Source organism: Vespula pensylvanica, chromosome 1 (genome assembly GCF_014466175.1).
Source record: "Vespula pensylvanica isolate Volc-1 chromosome 1, ASM1446617v1, whole genome shotgun sequence".
NCBI lineage: Eukaryota > Metazoa > Arthropoda > Insecta > Hymenoptera > Vespidae > Vespula > Vespula pensylvanica.
This window is the reverse complement of record NC_057685.1, coordinates 505,336-526,901: the sequence shown is the minus strand read 5'-3', so window position 1 is coordinate 526,901 and position 21,566 is coordinate 505,336. Positions and strand designations below refer to the sequence as shown.

Genomic DNA, 21,566 nt, shown 5'->3' with positions numbered 1-21,566 from the left:
TATTATATTTTGACAATATTTATATACGAATTTTATCCATTTACTTTTAGATATTTTTATAAAAATTGCATGCAATTAGCTCCAACAAATTTATTATGTCCGAATATATTACATTTGATATAATGAATTAATTACTATGTTCTCGTCGGTAATACTTATATTTTTTTCACTAAATTTTCATATTCGAATGTCATGTTAATATTTACTACGTCTATTCATTATGTATGTTATGTGTTATTCAAATATACGAAACAACCTCCTCTAGTTTGAGAAATAAACGCTTTTGGTATTTTGATATTACATTGTTATAAAGTACATAAAAAAAGTAACTGTCAATTTCACGTATTAGTATTTATACATATATATTAAATTTATGAACTTTTAGGAATAGCCCCGATATCCAGAGGGATAGCCAGCATAACTACCATAACTACTACTACTGCTACTACGGTAGCCATAAGGATCATAATTGTTTTTAATCCCATACGCAGAACCATAAGATCCACCGTAACCACTTGAACCGTAATTTCCATATCCATCGAGCCCTTGACCACCGTAACGGCCATAACCACTATAACTACCATATCCGAGATAAGGATCATCGTAACCTCCAATTCCTAAGGTTCCGTATCCACCAATGCTTCCATATCCATTGTATCCACCGGGACCACCATAGTTATAATAAGGATTATATCCATTGTTACCGTAATACCCATATCTAGGAAAGAACAAATTCTCTGATTCTGTTGTATCGATTAATTAGATACTAATCTCTACGTAAACACATAGGATAGAGTACAGACAATTTTTTAACGAATTTATCCTCACCCAGTATGTCCACCTCCAAGAACACCCCCAAGACTACCGATCGGATAGCCCCTATATCCTGGTGTTAAATTCGTACCACGATATCCTGGTCCGTATATTGATCCTCCGGGATAACCTCCGTACCCTCCGTATCCTCCGTAGCCTGGTTGACCGTACTCTTTACCGATTAAAAATGCTGCAATCAAAGTATCATACTAAAGGTAGGCATTTAAGCCACCTGAACGTCATAGTAGACACTTCATTCGTGAAATATATAAAAGAGTTAAAGGTATCTCGTACGAAGTCTCTTTTTCGATACATCACATGCGATTATTTTAATCTTTGATATTACTTTAACCCCTTGCCTTATGATTTCATTCGTGTGCCATAGTCGACGAGAAAATCGCATCGACCGAAAACAAGACCGAAAATAATCTCGTAAAATTATTACATCGTGAAGGAATCCAAATTTCAATGTCGATTTTTCTTTATCTATTTTCGTCGCTTATAACTTGATCTGCGCAACAATTCGTTTTCCTGATAATGGCTTCCCAAAATATATTATGAAATATTGTAGAAAAAATATCTAACTTACTACAATTTTTATCTAACTGTTCTTTTACTCCACGGATCTGTCTATATTTCCACATTTTCGGATTATTATTTGTCTTCTCCCAAATCCATTGTTCTGATTGATGACACATATCTTCTTCTTCGCTATTATCGTCAATGATTGATTCTTTAAGATGTTTCCTTGCTGGATATAGTTTATATTTATATTCACTGTCATCCTTAAATATATTATTAACCGTATATAAACAATCGTTGGTATTAATTTTTCTTTTTGAAAACATTACGTATAAGAATTTTTTAAAAATATTTCCAGAAAGAGTGGTATTAATTATTACAAATAGAGAAAAAATATAGTTTACATATGCGAATGCAATCAAGTACTAACAACGAATGCAAGAGACAGTGTTCAATGCAAACGCATTTAAATCACAAGTCTAACTCTTATGTTTGGTTCATGTCTGCCATATATTCTTATATCTAGTAAATACGTAAAAACATATCACTAGTTTCACACGATATTATTAGACAAGGGGTTAAGGACGTTCAATCATAGACAGTCGTGTGAACTTGGACGAGTAAAATAAACTTGTACTATTGTTGAAATATATACATACGTAGAAATGTGTTTACAGCGGATATTAACTATCTGTGTCGCTAACATTCCCACGCTCTGAAACGTCGAACGGTTATTATCGTAAAAGAAAAAAGGTGGTACATGTAATTGGATGCTAATGTAACGTATCTGTTGAAGGACTTCTTATAGTATTATGCATAAATCTACCATGCTTCCAGTTCGCTCATTTGTCTAATCTTAGAATTAAATCATCGTGAATGAGTCAAACTATTTCAAAGGATTCCCGGTGCACCTATTTATTTCTTTTATGAACATTTGCATAATCGAACTATAAAATCAATTTATTTGTATTACCGATTTTTCTAATGTAATTCGAAATTTGCAAAAAAGTAATGTGAAAATAAAATGCAAATAATAAATGAGAATTTTGTTTTCAATATACTCAAAAGTATAATGATACGTGCACAAATACGATAAAAACAATTAAAATGAGAGAACGTGATGTATCAGATGGGACATGGATGAAGTGGAATATGTGTTGCTTACTCCGATCACTGGCTGCTGTGTCCAAGTCCTTCGTACCACTCGCGTCATTTACGGGTAAAAGTTTTGTCGATAATTTTGAGTTTGTCAGTTCTATAGCACTACTGCATAGCGCGACCAAACCAACGAGATACGTTACCTGCAAAAGCGAGGACGAGTAATAATATTCTAGAATATCATAAGACAGTCAGATCGTCTACCGTGAATCACAGGTAATCATTATTGCATACTACCACACGTATATATAAGTATCTCTTTTGACAAGCAAAAAATTAAATATGATTATCATGCTCATTATGTATGTATGTACTATCAGTCAAGAACCAACGCAGATATACACAATTTTCAACGGTACGGTACGGTATAAAAAAGGAGAATCGATAATGATTATTAGCACGCGAATAAATCGGAAAGTAAATTCGAAAAGAAGTTAATCGAAGCGAAGACGAATTCTGAAAATCTCCATTTTTTTCTTTTTTCTTTCTAATCGACACATATAAATTCCAAAGAGAAGAGATCAAAACCGATAGAAAGTCTTACAATCGTTCAATAAATACTCTATTTTCAATAAATATTTATCTTTGAACAACTTGTCATAAACTTTCGACAAATATTAGTTCGTTATGACAAATATTAGAGATAAATGAAGAAAAGAAGATTTATTATCTAAAAAAGTGAATATTGTCTATAGTACAGGGTGTTCAAAAAGGTTGGAACCAAACTGATACTATAGCATATATCTTTTCGATAAAGCATTTTTGGCCATGAATTTATATGAATTTTTTTCATCTATTTGACCTCAGTAATACGTGATATAAGTTTGATGTCAACCTTCTTGAATATTCTGTATATATTTATATAAATATATTTTTTCTTGTTTTATTACTATCACACTTTACATACGTTATATAGACCTATGTGACTTTAAAGATAATTTTATCAATGTAATTTAAGACGTAATCATATCGTATCAATATCTTCCTTTCATAATTCTAAGATATTTGTGCACGTACGATTTAAAATATAACAAAAAACGTTGAAATCTTGGAGAATTTTAATTTAACGAACGGAGCAATATCATAGCTCTTAATCGAAAATTAATTGATCGATCGATGGTCACATTATGTTGGCCATTTACAAGTTTTACGAACATAGTACATGCAATAGATCGAAATGCGTAGATTTTCCATCTAGTCAACTTCGTTTCGAATAAATCGTGAAAAATTGAACATAATTAGCACGTTTTGTTCTCCTCTGCAACGAGCATTATTCTTTCAAACGTCAACTGAATCGTTAAAAGTCTTCATTTACATCGGCACGACGCTTCGTCTTTACAGAGCCGTCAACTCGAGAAGGAATACGACGATTCACAAATCGATTCACCTTCGATAGAGTTAGTTTCATTAACATATCGTACAATCTTTCTTAACGACTCACTGAATTTTTCAGTTGAGTTTTATTGAAACCAATATCAAATTGCAATATAGAATCGAAAAAAAATCAATAAAAAACTTGCTAAAAATTTGATCAAATATTTGCTTGAAATTGTTCGTTGACATTTGAAAGTATCGATAAAATGTTAAAACAATTTTTGAGGACAGGCGTCCAATGAAAAAAAAAAAGAAAAAAAGAACGAAAAAATAAATAAATCGACTTACAAGTAGAAAAGACTTCATTTTGCGACAAGAAGAGAGGAAATTTAAAGTTGAGCCGAGATAAAACGTGAGTCGATCCACGAATTCTAAGGCGATCTGCACGAAAGACATCGAGTTGATCCTCTATATACGGGTTTTAGCCATCAACTCCCCTCTCTTACGTTACTTTTTTCCGAACGGAAATACCTGGAGTACATGTTTGAAGTTGGATCCGAAGCAAAGAGTCGCCGTTGACAAGGTCGCGGATTGAGAATCTCTTGGCTTTCCACGCGACACGCCTGCTTAGAGGCGTGGAGCTGCCTCTACCTGTGGGAAATCGCGTTACCCTGACGTTTCCTTCCTCCTGTCTACGCATTTACGCGTTTACGTGCACACACCTGCATAATCTCGTATATATATAAACATAGTGATATCCTTCGGTTTTGACTGCGTCACCAAAGAACGGAGGACGCGAGATTGGTCTCTCGTCATCTTCGCCAAGTCGTGCCAACTCTACAAAGTAGTTCAAGATCTTTCCTAACAAAAGAGGGTTTACGTTTCGATTATCTTTCGATTCATTCTTACTTACACGCGAAACATACTCACATATTATATCCACGCTAAATAAGAGAATATCGTTGCTAATTCATTTTACTTTATAAGGTAGGTACCTTTAATGAATTCCGATACATTCTTTCCTACTATTTTCCAAATGAACTTAACTTTTCTCATTATCTAGCACGCGAAATATAATTCTCGCAGGAAACAGATTTACCGCTTCTATGCTCGCGAATAAGTTTTAGAATACCAACCAAAATGCATTATGTATCGTATAGAAAATAGCTTATTCCAAACTTTGATTTTTTATTACATCGCCGAGTTAATGCTTTGTCGGAACAAGTCGACATTTCTATATAAAAATTCAACAATTTTTTCAACTTCCAAGACAATGTAAAATACTTCGAAAAAATAACTCTAACTTTCCATATTTCGGACAGTTGCAATATCGGTTTAAGTTATGATGACATTTTGAACGAGCTTGTACAAAACTTTATATGCATACAACGAGATATGAATATTGATGAACAAAACCCTTATTTTTATCTGGGATTGAAATTAATGATATCGTAATTAATGTTGATTTTAAATAACTCTAGTCAATCCTTCCGATAAGTACTAATTCGACGTATGCCTGACAAATTACGAAAGGCCGCTTTCTATGTATTTAATAGATAACGAAAAAAGAGAAACACGTCTGTGGGTGTGACTTGTTGATTCTTTTTTCATTCTCTTTTCGCAGTAAGAGATTATTTTTTACCTTAAAATTAAAAATTTAGCTTCGAATTTTTGGTAGAAGACGATGTCGTTGTAAGAATTAGAGAAATCTTGATATGTCACACCTGGATGCATAAACAACATTATTATTCGCACGTGTGCACAAATGTGAATAATCGATAAACGGAATCGATGAACCGAAAATGATAGATTGCATGAATATGGAAGCGAAACTAATTGTTTACCATCGTTGATTAACATGTATTAATTATAAACTCGAACGTCAAAGCCATTTAAAATAAATGATTGTTCGTTCATCATTAACATATTTATTTTAGCACAATCTGGATTACAAACGAAATACGAAAATCATTTTTTGATTTGGAATTTCAGTCGGAAATTACGTTTGGAAAATGTCGGAAATTCATTTTACAGTACCGCTCAGAAAAGACAAAAGCTGGTACATCCGTGCAATCTCAGCGAACAATTTCACTGTGGAATATTGAATTTCGTATATTTTTTTTTTTTTGTTTTTCTTTTTTTTCACGAAAAAATAATCGAACGAAAAGCAAAAGTAAGAAGAGAAAGGGAAAAAGGAGATAGGCAGAAACAATTCTAGAATATTCAATCGTCTATGAAAATCTGTATATGACATATGATTATCATAGCAATTTTGTTTTGTTTTCTTTTTCTCTTCTGCGACTATCATTATTCACAACTGGATACCTTGAACGCCTGTAGAACTGCAATCCGGCATACAGGAAAGTTTGCGTTTTTCCTGCTCTTTCACGACCGAACTTTCTTGTTGATAAGGATTCATAGCATTTTAAAGATTCTATTTTTCTTTTCTTTTTTTTTTTTTTTTTAACTTTTTTCAAACAGAAAATATAGCGTCAATCGGAGATAAAAAACTCTCGAAATAAAAGAGTGATCCTTTTATTAACATATTTCGTCCTTAATGGTAATATTACGAGCACAATGATTGATCGCTATATAAGAGACGGATCCACAAAATGATAATGTCGTTAAAACATGGATCCTGGCGAAAAACAATTCGATCTATCTGCTTGTTTGAAGATTATGTACTGTAAAGCATTATTATATTTGCAATCAATATGTTTTTGGACAAAGAAATTCGTAACTCTCGCAAATAACAAAAAAACATTTTTTATTTTTAATCGAATACAAAATAATTTTATAATATATTTGTATTTCATATAAAATCAAAATTAGATTATTTCCATTATATGATTGTTTTCATGAAAAATTTAATTATTTTTATCCAAGCGAAAATATTTCTGCGCATTTTTCATATTCTGTATATTTAATATATATTCGAAACAAGATCAATATCAAATAAACAGAAACGAAAGTTATTTGCTATAACAGATTACATTTATTTTATTCCACTGAAGAAATAGAAAAACATTTGTCCATATTAATTGAACATATATTTCATTTGTCCTTTCCCTACGTTTCATTTACTCTGAAAAAAAAATTAAAGGATAAAGCATATTCCGAGTATTTAATGAAATCGCATAGTCTATGCAAAATACAAGATACTATTTACAAAAATATCGTCTTACGTGTTTGGTTAGTAATTACTAAAGTAAAGTCACATGCGTTTTCCGGATCTTACGTCACTGGCAACAAAATGTCTAAACTTGTAACGAAATAATTTTTCAGCAATAAGTGCGTATTAACGTTAATACGAAAAAAATATCGTTTCGTAAAGCGTATCGCGAAAATAGCATTGTGACATTAATATAATTTCATTCGAGCTTACACGCACTCGCTTGACTTTTTTCACAAAAAATAAATTTTTCTTTTCTCCTGGAAGAGAAACGCATGTTTCAAATGCTATTTCTGGCTTGTAATACGGGACGACAATTACAAATAAAATCAAGAGAAGCACGCTAAATGACCGCCTGCACTCTGATTTTTCGCATCGCAAAAAAGGCCGTAAAGGTGTGAAATCGGTAGACAATGTCGATACAAATGATTAGCATCGGGAATGTCGAAGTACATGAGTCGTCTTCGTCGTTCCTTTAAACGTGTTTTTAACGATGCATGGACCACATTCGTATCCTATTTGAATTTATAAACGAGCTGATCTAAAAAAACAAGTCAAATCGAACAAAAATTGGGTGACGTTAATTTGAAAGAAGTTAATCAAAATAATTAAATTAATTAATAAAAGAGTTAATGAGATGAGTATGTAGGTGGAAAGCATTTTATTCGATAAAAACATAAATGCATCGAACCGAGCTTGTTCTTCTCCCTACCCTTTGGCACCTCCCACCATGCTTCCCACTACCGTCCTTTCAGTGCCGGAGACGATAGTCCACGCAAAACGAGCCACACTTGCTCGCGACTCCTCGACGAACGCGCACGTGCGTGAAACGTGCACGAGAAATCACGCTCTCCATCTCTCTCTCTCTCTCTCTCTCTCTCTCTCTCTCTCTCTCTCTCTCTCTCTCGTTTTTTTATACATATCTCTCTCTCTCTCTCTCTCTCTCTCTCTCTCTCTCTCCTCTCTCATTGTTATTCTCGAACGTGAGATCATTTTTTTTTCGTTATCAAGAATAATAAAAATAATAAGGAAAATCTAGAGTGAGAAAATAATGCCGAAGGATCTCCTGTGCATAAGTGTTTTACTGTGTATAAAAGAATTCTTTTTATTCTCTACAATAGATGCAAGATAAAAAGATTTCTCAAGACTTTGTCGTATAACTGAGTTTGTGAAGAAGATAGACATAAACAATAAGGACGTAAAAGAACAAAGATCGAGCAACCGTCGTAGAATCAAGAAACGACGAAAATAGACAATATGAACGATGAGTCGAATAAATTGCGTTTTCGGCAATTTCTCGATTCATCCTCGATGGAAAGGCAAAGACATTTTTCTCGAGAATCGTGGAATTAATCGATCTTTTGAAAGGATCGATGAAAATGCGAAGGAAGGTGTTTGTTTTTTCGGAGTGACTTTAAATTGAATTATAAAATGTACCTTAATGTACAGACGACTATCGTTTTCGCTATTGTCTGTCATTAATCAAGAAACTTAATTACTAGTGGGAAATTGAGCCACGGAGAGTGAAGTCAGCGACGAAGTCCATTGATTATCGGAAAGGAAGAACTTGGTGAGTTTTAATGAAATTATTATCCTACATTTTTCTGATCTCGGGCAGGCTTTCGTGATATCCTTATTAGAGAGATATCGATTTAACGTGACGCTCTTCTCTCCTCTGGAAATTAAAGAAAATTTCTTCCAAAATCGAACTCCTTAACTTCATATATATTTTTTTTTTTTTTTTTTTTTTTTTTCATAAATATTAGCTCGTAGATGATTTCAAAGTATTTATCGGAGCTTGATTAAAACTGATTGTTTTCAAAAACAATGAATCTGTTTTGGTTTACAATAGACTTAAGACACAAGAGAAACGTTCTAAGAATATCAAACAAAAGCGATCCATAACTGAAGTTCATTCGAGAACATACAGATAATTAACGAGAGACTTCGAATACGCGAAATGAATTTATGTAAACCGCAAGGCGGTCATCTAAATACGCGACAAACATTCTTGATTTGTAAATTTTTCGGATTCGAATATAATCTTTGTTTAAAATAAATAAAATGTTCGTCGGCGTTTCTTTCATATTTATATAGATATAACAACAACATTAGATAAATATTTATGGAATAGACAAAATCATTTATTTACTTGCAAAGCTGTAAACGCGATTTATTGTCACGACGATCGAGCAATTATTTAACTATCCTATTCTACTACAGGAAATTGAAAACTTTAATCTCATTCTTTATTCCATTTTTATTCTTTTCTGCTTGTACGATGTATATTTTTTTTCTTTTTTTAATCTAGAGCAATTCCTTTTATAATACGTTTTATTTAAAGGTAAAAAATAAAAAACAAAAGTGCTTACTAGTAAGTATAACATTCTCAGACACGAATGATGCATCTCTTTGAAAATTCGAGAAGAGTAACGAGCCTGCTTCTTCCCAAAACAAATGTTACGATAACATTTATATCGACGCCGTCGGATAAAACATTTCTTTTTCAGCGCTACAGGGAAACAAGATACAAATATTAGTCCAACCGAGTTTTCTGCCACTCGCTCGTATCGGCAGATGATCGTTTCGAAATAAACATCGATGAAATTGGCGCGTAAGTAACAACACGATAGTCAAAAACTTTATTTCTAAAATCGCATTTGCTATCTACAATCATGTCGTCATTAAACAAAAAATAATATAATTATTGACATTCCGAAGAAGAGAGAGAATCTCAATGGTAGTACGAATAAATAAATTATACAATAGTTTATCGATAATCATTCATTTCCGAATAACAAATCAATCATATAAACGTAAAATGCATTTTCGAAGCACATAACACACGTGTATACACGATCATTCATCATAAACGGTAATTTCTACGCTAGATTAGAAATTCTATCAAATGACTCGTTACAATTAATTAATTCTACGATCGAGAATAATTTATAGCAATATCTTCCATAGAATAGTATTTGCAGGGATGTATCTACTCGTATTTTCACGTACAAATATTTTATGAAACGACAATCAAATCTTTTATTTTAATCCAATTTACAAATAATCGCGTAAATGATCATCTTTAGTACAATATAGTAGTATTACAATATCCGATACAACGTGTTACATATGTCACAATTACATTACGATGACTTTTTTCTTATAACTGTCATACTAAAATATAATGTTTAATGCCTAGATGTGACAGTTAGATCAATAGTTTGCTACAGATTTAACAGTATTATTCCGTTCACAACGGAATAATATACGCTCGTAAATATTGAGCATTGTACTATAATATCACGCTATATATAATATGTGTGCATGACACACATATCGCTAGTCCACGAAATTTCTTGGCTTCGAAACAAACGGCTGCACTTAATGCATAAACGTACGAAGACTCAATGATGTCTATAACTTATAATAGCGTATCCTGTTCGAAATAGACAAGATAGTGTTGTATATCGATTCTATTAATATACCTAACCTGTCCGTACATAAACAGAAAAGCATAATAAAAGTCTCCGAACGTCGAAAAAGTCTAAATATTTTAATCAAATTTTATCCTACTTTTTTATTTTAGATTGTATCTGTGTATGTGTATATGTCATAAATTTTATTTTAATTTTTTTGAAAAGAAGTTCTATTTAGGAGAGTAGAAATCATAAAAGAAAAGAAATTCTATTTAGGAGAATAGAAATCATAAACTAATAGAAAATAAAGAGAATGTAAACGTGCTGTAAGAAGAAGTTATAATATAAATTATAGAAAATAGTGAAAACGATTTATAATATATATATATATATATATATATTATTTACTATCAAAAGTTTTATGCTAAAATATTACATAATAATGTTAGAACACAGTTTGAATATTAAAAAAAAAAGATATGTATACTTCTGTCATTATTTCCTCCATCGTTATATTTTGTCGTGACAGTCCTTCATACACATACGTTGATCGAATAGCATACATGTGATACGTACATCATGCACTTACGATCCAATCATACACCGTCCTCGACACAGGCCACGAGTTTTATAAACTAAATCGAGCAAAAAAAACGCGTTAAATCAAATGGGATTGTTCGCAACCACTTGAGAATGAATGAAATTCATAGAATTTCTTTAAGCCAGAATATTTTTCTTTTATTCTTTACTTTCTTTATCGTAATCAGAAAAAAAATCATTTTATGCAAGACAAGTAGATAAGATGATTGAAATATTTCGTTAATTTTAATTATGCACACATATTCGTGCGTTAGAAAAAATAGTATAAAAGGAGTATAATTATAAAAAGCATATAAGTACATATGTACGAATACGATCATAAATAATACTTGTCACCGAAACCCACTCGATAATTGATGGTTTGTCGTAAGCAGATATTTTCCAGGGTTCATTTTCCCTGCACCTTCTGTGACTTCAGATTACTAACACGAATTTGTCGTAAAGTGTAATTTTATTTTCGATGATCGATACTATATCCAAATCGATGACCTATATCCAAAATATACACATGTAAGTAAGATTAAAAGCGTATAAGAAAAATACATAAATACATCGAATGCATGTGAAATAAGTGCTTTTTTCTTTTTTTCTTTTCTTCAAAAGATCACTTTATCGTTTTCATAAATAATTAGTTTGCATATTTTTAACGTACTTTTGCTCACAGTACGACGTTCATCCGCATTATTGAAACTTTGCTAAAAAAATTTTTTCTTATCGATCATACATAACATGAAACGCATTCAAAAGGATATTTTCATGGAAATCCGGAGATTATCTTTTCATACACATACACACACATGTATATATGTTACAATTATATAAACCAACGAGTATACACACCGTTAGAATATACAGATATACATATATAGGGGATTTCGTTTAATATTCTATTTTGTCAACTACGATCGTATAAACGAACCATTACATTTTTAGCTCTTTGTACTCTAAAGGTCCTATACAATGAAAAAAGGATAGTCCATGAAATATTCTGTATAAACCGAGCTATGGGTTTAACTTGCGGAATAAAAGAAACGATATTACACTTTATCATAGAGAGAAAGAGAGAAACCACGACATTTTGTTTGTCGTATACAAACGATAATGTCTGTCATATATAATATCCACGGGTTAAATAGAGCTACGCTTAAAGAATATTTATTTAATCGATGTAAGAAACAAGATCTTAGTCAAGTTCAGAACGTGCTTCCAAGTGGATTACGAAGTTATAATTAAGAACAAATTCATTTCGTTAATGATATTATGACGTTTAAACGACGACACCGAAGGGTTCATCAAATATTTGGAAAAGCATATTAAGCTTTAATGATTTTCGCAATTAAATTTTCTATTGTTTCTCTTCAATTTTATTTTTTCTAGATATAAACATTTGCATATCGTATTTTAATAAAAAAAATTGCTACGAAAATCTTTCGAGCGACTTTAAAAGAATCGAGCTTTTGATCAAGCGCGCAATATTGTCCGTGCAAACAGTGACGGAAAGCATTCGTGCATACGCGCTAAATCTACTTTACCTTTTATATATCTATGATTTCGCCGGCTCTACGGGTAGCACCACTAATATCTCGCAAATGTTTACTCGCAGTAGATTCTTCGGTTCGCGTGCTCTTCGTTTGCTTCTTCGAATGAAAAATATTATACAAGAGAGAAGAAATTTACAGACTCTCTTAAAGATATCGACAGTTGAGAAGCACATCAAGACTAAATGCATCAAGTTTATCAATAATGTTACTAACAAGTATCATCAATCAAAAATGCATTTTCAAGACTCCTGATGATAGGCAATACGGGTTAGAAGCATGTAAGAATATGTTGCATATCGTCAGGGACTTAAGAAGTTTTGATAAATGACTCTCGCTATCGCTATTATCAAGAAAATATGGAATGTTACCAAACGTTTGAAGTTTTCATAAGTATGGTAAACCACGTTGTAGCAAGCTGGTTGGTATATCCCGACGTTGTGTCCTTCAAGTGGTGTAATCGAGTTATCGCGCATAAAGTGCATACGCGAGGCCAAGGAAGCATTGCGGTAACGAGACATTGTCGTTGCTCTACCCGTTAACGCTCCAGGCGTTAAAGCGCGTAAAGCCTTCTATTCCCTGCATACATCTTGTTTAATACGGTCTACCGATAACGCTCGTTTTTCATTGCGAATAATAATTTTTATAAGACGAAAGATCTTTTAACAAATGCAACAGGATGTATATTTATCACATGTATATATATATATATGTTAGCTTCTTTTACATTTTGTTATTACGAAAATGCATAAAATGTGGTTAACTTATTCAAATTTATCTTTCCAAAGTAAGAGTAAATTATTATAATTAAAGCATAGTCGAAATTATAATTAACTACCTCAAAGATTGATTACAAGTACATTAATGCATACAAGCAATTTAGTGTCTACGATGTTTTGCGATGTCTACAGGAAACGTGGTATATATTTATATTTACGTATTATAAGTATCTGAAAACATCGGAATATGTAGTTCAAACTGACAAAGATCAAAGGATGTATCCTTTAATAAGAAGATTCGTTGGACTTGAAAAATATATGTTTCGAAAGAAATGTTAACAGTCGTAATATCGAGAGTATCCTGGAAAAACAGATTGTTTGACATCTTATTGAACACAATAGAATCGCAAACGGACGCATCATGAAGACGTAGGACCACGACTAAGCTTTGAACAAGTAACCACCCACAAGGGAATATGCATTGAACGCTTTCAGATTGAATTCCGCGTTAGCTCCAAAGCGGAGGTAGACACATTGATGCTTCCAAGTAAATTGCTATGTATGGCCATTGACGATAGCTCTATTATGCCACTCAATACTCATGGAAACAAGTATAGATATTTCTGAAAATAATACATATATATATATATATATATATATGTATATATATATATGTATATATATATATGTATATATATATATGCGCATATTTATCTATACAATGCAGTTTCATGCATATTAGTAATAACGTTGAAATCAAATAATCCTTCTCTTTTAATTTACGTTAAATAATATAAAACTATAACGCATGTATAGATAGGAATTAACAGAGTAGAAAAGTTGAAAGCTTCGTTTAAATAATCAAATCTACAAAATTACTTCGAAGGTTTAGGCAATTCTAGAAAAAGTTTTCCCAATTTCCCGTCAGAGAAAAAAAAATGAGGGAGAGACATTTTAACAGATCTTCGATTAATCGCATCGGTTTGCTTTCCCTGCCATTTCCTTTCTTTTATTAAAAATAACTCGCTTTTGCTCGACGTTCGAATTATCAAAAACAATTTCCACGAGTACTACCTCCGGTGTTCCTTTTTTTCTTTACAATCGTTTCTGTCGTCGACATGTTAATAGCGAAAATGAGAATATATATTTCTAATTTACTTATAAATAAATTTTATAAAACTTAATGATCATTAAACGAAAGAAAAAAATGTTCCCTATTAAAAATAAACGATAACGAATGTACGATAATTAATTTTCTTTTCTTTCGTAACGGAACAAATTGTAATTAAACTCATTCGTGCTACGCAGTTCCGTCTAAACATTATAAAAGAAACTATAGCACAATATAGGTATTTTATTGCATCGCATTCATAGAGATATGCCAATAGTTATCTTTTAACTACGATCTCTTTCATAACTCGTAAATCAAACCGTATTATAAAATTCGCCAATAAAACAAAAACTAAAAACATATACATGTAGATACATATACATATAGATACTTTTATATCTCTTTTTAATTATTTTCCAAATTTACTTTTATCACGGGACGTAATGAGTTCGATCGCTCAAAACTTAAATACGATTTATTAAATTCGAGAATTAAAATATGTGTTTTAGATTCCGCCTTTGCAGGATGAACGATTCGTGGTCGTCGTATGAGGATCTCGAGGAATGGTCGTCTATGTTAAACGCTACCTTTTGGATCGACAAAAACGAAACCTACAGCGAAAACGATGGTACGAGTTTCAAGCACGATTTTCTTCGTAAAATAAAAGAAAACAAATAACTCGACGGGAGAACAGACGAGAGAACCTTTGCTTATTTAAGGCGTATTCTTTATGGAATGTGATTTTTTATGTTTCCATTTCATCGAATATAAAATTCCATGTAATATATTTCGAGAAATAAGCTCGAAAGCACCGAGAAAAACACAAATGTCGCTTTTCTTCGAGAACAGATGTTTCAATACGATCAATTCGTATCCGATTCTTTGGTAATGGATGAGAGGCTTTGGTGATGGATATATAGATACCGGGTGTAACAAATGAGCGCATTCGAACTCTAGCAAAAGAAAATACGTCAAAAAGATCCAATTTAATGCTATTTGACTAATTAACGGAATTATCGAAGAAATAGTGAACTATCATTTGACTTTATTTTTCAACTTCATTTAATTTTTACTAAGATTGCGAGATAAAAAGATTCCGATCTTCGATATACTTATAACGATCTCCTCTATCATCCTCCGATGTTCCAATGCGTTCATTTAAATAAAATTAAGAAAAACAATTAAAAAATTAAGATCAGACAACTTCAAAGTAGTCATTTAAATTAAAATTTGATATGGGCTCACAAGACTCGGAAGGTACTTAAACAAAAATTCCTTAAGTCGAAGATAGCTGGCACGTATCTTTGATATAAGGGTCCATAAAATGGGACGGAGGAATAAAGCGTGGGTATATGCATATGTATGTATTATATAAGCGTCTTATGAGCAAATGATATTGAATCTTTTAGCATAACAAAAACATAAAAGATATTTCGAGCAAAATACTCTCTTGAAGAGGAAAAGAGTTGAGTAAACTTATCTTATAAGTTATTCAATGGGTATGTATTTAAATGAACTTCTGATAAAAACACGAAACTATTGAGTATTCGAATTGTGTGGGCTCGAATTTGACCTTACACTTGTGCACATTACATTATTCATTTTTAGAAGATCTATACGATGTGCCGACTAGCGTGACGGTTATCCTCAGTATTTGTTACGGAAGTATATCGGTGCTAGCGATCGTCGGAAATTCTCTTGTAATGTGGATCGTCACGACAACAAGGCGAATGCAGAACATGACAAATTTCTTCATCGCCAATCTCGCCTTAGCTGACATTATTATCGGTCTCTTCGTCATTCCATTTCAGGTAGTTAACATATTTTATTTATATATTTTACATACTTGATATCGTTCTTCACATTCTTCTTTCTTCCAAGTTTCAAGCAGCCTTGCTGCAGAGGTGGAACCTTCCGCACTTTATGTGCGCCTTCTGTCCCTTCGTTCGTGTACTTTGCGTGAACGTATCGGTGTTCACGCTCACAGCAATCGCGGTCGATAGACATCGTGCCATTCTCAAACCACTCAGGTGAGATATTGTCAAAACTAATCTTCTGATGTACAAACATCTATTGTCAACAATAGATCATTGTACATCAGAAACGATTAACATCTACGAGTGGGTCATCTTTGAAAAATTCTTTATTTTCTTAACAAATGCCTATATTAATCTTTTATTTTTTATATAAAGTTGATGCTTTAAATAATTTTATATCAAGATTAAAGCGACTTTAAATGTACTTTCAAATATAATACAAAAAAGAGACAGAGACGAATAAAAAATATGTAAAAAGGTAGGTATTACGAGAAAATAGGACACAATATCGTTTTACGCTCAAAGTTTCTTTTCATCTTGAGAAAATGACGTTCGTGGATATCGATTTATAAAAGATTTATATACATAACCAACAGAGTTATTGATAAAACTAAATAAAGTCCAAAGCTATGTTGAGAAATCGACTGTGCAAAACTCGGTTATCTCGTTGTTAAACTCGTTAGGGTGATGCACTCGATCGTGTCGTGAAAATTAAACAAAGTTCGCTAGGAAGGTAATACGTAGGTAATCTCGTTTACATCAATGACTGTCTCAAAAAATATTTTTACGAATATACATAACTTTGACATTTCTTCTCTTCGCTATTTTATTATAAAGAAGAAACGAAAGAAAAGAAGATTTAAATAAACATTACATATGCAACAAAATGAAAAATCTATTTATGTTTGACGTTTTCAAAATGTAAGCCTTTTTTTATCTCAAGATATTAATTATATTTACAGCGCTAGTCCGACGAAGCTGAGAGCAAGAATCATCGTTGCGGGAATTTGGATGCTGGCTACAGCTTTAGCAACACCAATGGCACTTGCGCTCAGGGTGATTATGATACCAGAAAAAATGACTAGTAAGAGAATTCTTCATTTTACTTTTATTTTCTTGATTGCGAATTAACCAGATTAACGCGAACATCGATCTGTGATTCTCAAGTTTTAAAATCGAATGCCTCGAAATGATAACAAACGTTGATGCTCCGACCGGCCTCGATAAAATCGCAGTGCTTCACTCGATTTAGGTTGCAGATGATTTTTCTTTAACGCTCGCTGTAAACTCTTAATCGATCTCGTGGAAATGCACCGAGATATCGCGACATGAAAGGTAACGTAAATGTCCTGAAAAAACAATTCATAAGGAATCCCAACGGTATCATTCGCTGACCACCATTCCGCGCTACATATACGTTCTTGTTTATTTGTATTCCATTCTAATTTTAAATTTATTTTTCCCCATGGGTTAACGAGAGTCCATCTGGCATTGAATACATACGATTCCCTCTTCCTAACAATAACATCCGGACTATCGATCTAGTATACGAGCTAATTTATAGCTAATGAACAATCAGAACGTTATTTTCTATCGATTCGACTACAGTAATACAAAAGGATGATCACGGAAATTGTCATGGAAAAAAAACAAATTGGATATGGAGTACACTCTTCATAATAACTTTCTACTAATCCAACCAATTTACGAGAGGACAATCGATCACTACTCGAGTCCTCGAACAACCTCAAAGAGACTAAGTACATATGTACATTACTATTGCGGTGTTCTCGTTCGATTTATCGACGAATCTCTTGTAGAAAGTGCCGAGAGAGACTTTTCTATGGATATACAAAGGACAAATCGATCTGGAATTACGAATTTATAATGTTTAACTTCGTCAAAGTTCACAAGAGACCAGAATACAGTACATGGCATACTTAGAATTTCTACAATGGATAATGAAGGTTGCAAGCGCATTAGGTTCTTGAACAGAAGAGAATGCGGACGCATTAGGAGAACAGGTCGATTTTCTCTATACGTTGAAATTTGGAATTGTGCTAAATTAGAAGATTGCTAGGAATCGGTAGTATCGAGTACGTCCTTTTCATTTCCCGATAAAAATGAACAAATAAAAAAGAAAACTCAAATATTTGATTTAACTTTTAAAAATGTTCATCTCGTAATTCCCAGATAACCGTCTCATAAAAAAATAGTATTTTTTCCATCCACGTAGCATCTATTAAAAAGAGAAGTGTGTGCCAGAGAATATCGCTCATAAAAATTGACTCCGCCTTTTATGAGTAAAAGACGTCAACGAATCTACATACATACCGCGCCTTTCTTCTCTTTTTTTTTTTTTAGTTATTTTTCTTTCTCTCTCCCTCTTTCTCTCTCTCTCTCTCTATCTATCTATCTGTCTGTCTATCTATCTCTATTTCTGTCTCTATCTGTATCTCTATCTATCTATATATTTATCTCTACTTGATTTATCAAGTACTCTTTTAATTATGAGCAAGACTGTTTAACTGTATTAAGACTGTTTCATATCAATTCATAAATATTTAATAAAAAGAGCAAAAAAGAGAAAGAGAGATAATAAAAGAAAGGAAGAAAAATAACAGGAGGACGAGAGAAATGATAAGAGAGAGATAGACAGAAAATAAATTCGATTGAAATTATGTTTTAGACAGCTCCAACTTACAATGGAATAAATAACATACGCAGGATATAATACAAGTAATGCGTAAAAAAGAATAACGCAAGGAAGAGTTTGACAGGTAGTCTATAATACTGATAAAGTATCGCATTGCGTAACAGGATCGTGACGTCCTTAAAAGCCCATTTAAAGGTATCGAGTTGGCCCTAATATCATTGTAATAGGCACCGCAAAAGATCATGGTCTCCCTGCGTATCACATTGTCACTTCCGCAAGTCCTTTTTTTAAGACAAAATCATATCCGAATAAATCTATCTCGAAAACGCAGTAGGCCTGTACATTTCGTAAGGTTACTATCTATTTTCTAACGGACGGTAGCTGTATTTCGAAAGATAGTCAATCTTAAATCGATCAAAAAAAAAAATATGAATAAGAATGATAAATAATAAATCGATATTTTATTTATTTCAATATTTTTAGGTGGACGCTATCACTTGAAACCGTTCTGCCATAATGAAAACATGTCAGAAAATTCGATGCTAACGTATCGAGCGCTACTGGTTTTCTTACAATACATGACGCCTCTTTCAATAATATCCGTCGTGTACGCTAGAATGGCTAGAACACTTTGGGGCAGTAGAGCACCTGGAAATGCAGAAGATTCGCGTGATGCTGCTTTTATGAAAAATAAAAAAAAGGTATGTTTTTGTACGTATGTTTGTATTACAAACTGAAATTTTTATACAATATGAAATATCGAGTATCTTGAATATTCTCGATGCTATATAATTAATTTGTTCATTCATTGCATTAATTTGTCGAGTATCGCGCCTAAAAATAGATAACGCCCCATACTTTGTCGATAATATCGCTCTTGAGTAACATATGATAAAAACACTTTTTTATATTTCTGATGATAAGAAAGACTTGATACATTATCGATATAACGTGGAACGTTACCGACCGCTAATTTATGCTTAACAAAGGAGAAATAAAAAAATGTAATTTTTTTTCATAAAAAATGTTTTTCTAATAAACGCAGGTTATCAAAATGTTGGTAATTGTCGTCGTATTATTCGCGATATGCTGGTTACCGATACAATCGTACAACGTACTGCAATACACTTATTCCGAAATAAATCAGTGAGTAAATTGTTTATCAAAATCTTTCCAAACACCAACCGTAAATAAAACTTCATTAATTTTTATAACATACGCGGATACATATCTTTTTCATAAAATATAGTTTATTGCAGGTATCAATATATAAATATTATATGGTTCTGTTGCGATTGGCTAGCCATGTCAAATAGTTGCTGCAATCCATTCGTTTATGGTATATACAATGTAAGCCATTAATCCTAATTTTCATTATAGATAATAAATTATGGAAATGGCCGTTATCATTATTTCGAAATTTTTACAGGAAAAATTCAAGCGGGAATTTCAACAGAGATGCCCATTTCGACCTCGAAAATTGTCAATCAGTCCACCAACCGACAGTATAGATCTCGATAAGACGCAAAGTACACGAACATCCATTAGGTACATTCTCAGGTGCTTTTCTCATATTATAAAAACTCGTTACTATTATAAAAAAAATGTTTAGTTGAAAAGGCAGGATTTTTTCAGGAAATATTAATTTAATAATCGTTGAATTATTATCCAGATATGATTGGCGACGGACAGGTTCCAGTGGTTATCCCTCTTTCTATAGAGGTGTACCAATGCGAGAATCATCCAAAATATCTATTAACGGCAACAACGAATCTATTTCTCGACAAAAAAGTACATCAACGCGTTGGACTCGTAACGAACAAAAAAATCAATACTGTTCTGATCAGAGGTCACCGAGCAAAGCAGCGGAACTCTACGTTTTTTCCTCCGGCAGACACAAGCGTACGAAAAGTATCGGCACAGAAGAATTGTGTCTTTAATATAAAATAATCATAGAGATCTTAGCGTCCACGAAATGACTTTAGATCGATCCTATTCAGCATACTATTATAAAACTGATCGAAACTAATCTAAGATGAATTTCATCAAAGATCTATATTCGAAGTTCGCATTATTTTCTTTGTCATAGCTCGTTAAAAATAATATAACGAAGCATTCCTTTTGATTATTCCAAGCGGAAGTTAAACTACTTTTACTATTTAAGGAAATTTTACAAATTTTATTTGAAATTTTAAAATAAGTCATCTTTAAAACAAGTCATATATAAGATAAATTTGCAAATATTTTATACATTAAATATCTTTTTCAAATGTAAACTGAGCCAAATATTTTCTATTAATATAATAACATGAAATGACATAAAATATTGGAACACCGTATTGCAATATAAATTACATTCATAAATAAATACTAGATTATAATTTCTCAAAGCACATGATCTTAATGTAAAATAATAAAAAACAGGGTAATATTGATTTTAATAAATGGTATAAAATGCAAATAAATTTCATGGATATCAATTATGAATATCAACAAGAATCAGATTATACATGTACTAGTACTAATAATGAGCGGATAGAATGTAGACATAAAAATAAATTATATAAGTGGTACGCTACTAAAGTATTTCTAAACTATTTCTAGTCAATAAATGTACAGAAAAATAAAACGAATAAAATCAAACAGATTTTTAAAAGTCCCTTCTACAAACTCAAACGTAGAAACACTATATTATTTTATACTTGTATATATCACCTATTGAAAAGT

At 32.2% G+C, this 21,566-nt stretch overlaps 2 protein-coding genes across 9 annotated transcripts; one reads left to right on the top strand and one right to left on the bottom strand.

Moving 5' to 3' along the window:
* Positions 1-75: 75 nt before the first annotated feature.
* LOC122630619 (shematrin-like protein 1) lies at positions 76-4,410 on the bottom strand. Of its 3 annotated transcripts, XM_043815324.1 has the most exons (5): positions 4,339-4,356; positions 4,156-4,248; positions 2,501-2,636; positions 829-1,003; positions 76-718 (listed from the first exon to the last, which is right to left on the bottom strand). In XM_043815324.1, the coding sequence occupies exons 2-5, from the start codon at positions 4,171-4,173 to the stop codon at positions 382-384; spliced, it is 666 nt and encodes a 221-aa protein (XP_043671259.1). In that variant the 5' UTR covers positions 4,174-4,248; positions 4,339-4,356; the 3' UTR covers positions 76-381. The 3 variants fall into 3 exon arrangements, with proteins under 3 accessions (XP_043671259.1, XP_043671248.1, XP_043671237.1); XM_043815313.1 differs by having other exon boundaries at positions 4,156-4,410; XM_043815302.1 differs by lacking the exons at positions 2,501-2,636; positions 4,156-4,248; positions 4,339-4,356 and adding an exon at positions 1,403-2,271.
* Positions 4,411-7,755: 3,345 nt separating this feature from the next.
* On the top strand, positions 7,756-21,495 carry LOC122628878 (RYamide receptor-like). Of its 6 annotated transcripts, none has more exons than XM_043811692.1 (12): positions 7,756-7,799; positions 8,101-8,549; positions 9,490-9,593; positions 14,876-14,994; positions 15,975-16,177; positions 16,248-16,396; positions 17,146-17,267; positions 19,323-19,540; positions 19,885-19,985; positions 20,099-20,189; positions 20,269-20,399; positions 20,512-21,495. In XM_043811692.1, the coding sequence occupies exons 4-12, from the start codon at positions 14,892-14,894 to the stop codon at positions 20,777-20,779; spliced, it is 1,386 nt and encodes a 461-aa protein (XP_043667627.1). In that variant the 5' UTR covers positions 7,756-7,799; positions 8,101-8,549; positions 9,490-9,593; positions 14,876-14,891; the 3' UTR covers positions 20,780-21,495. The 6 variants fall into 6 exon arrangements, with proteins under 6 accessions (XP_043667627.1, XP_043667653.1, XP_043667660.1 ...); XM_043811718.1 differs by lacking the exon at positions 7,756-7,799 and having other exon boundaries at positions 7,924-8,370; positions 8,482-8,549; XM_043811698.1 differs by lacking the exon at positions 7,756-7,799 and adding an exon at positions 7,975-8,019.
* Positions 21,496-21,566: the final 71 nt, after the last annotated feature.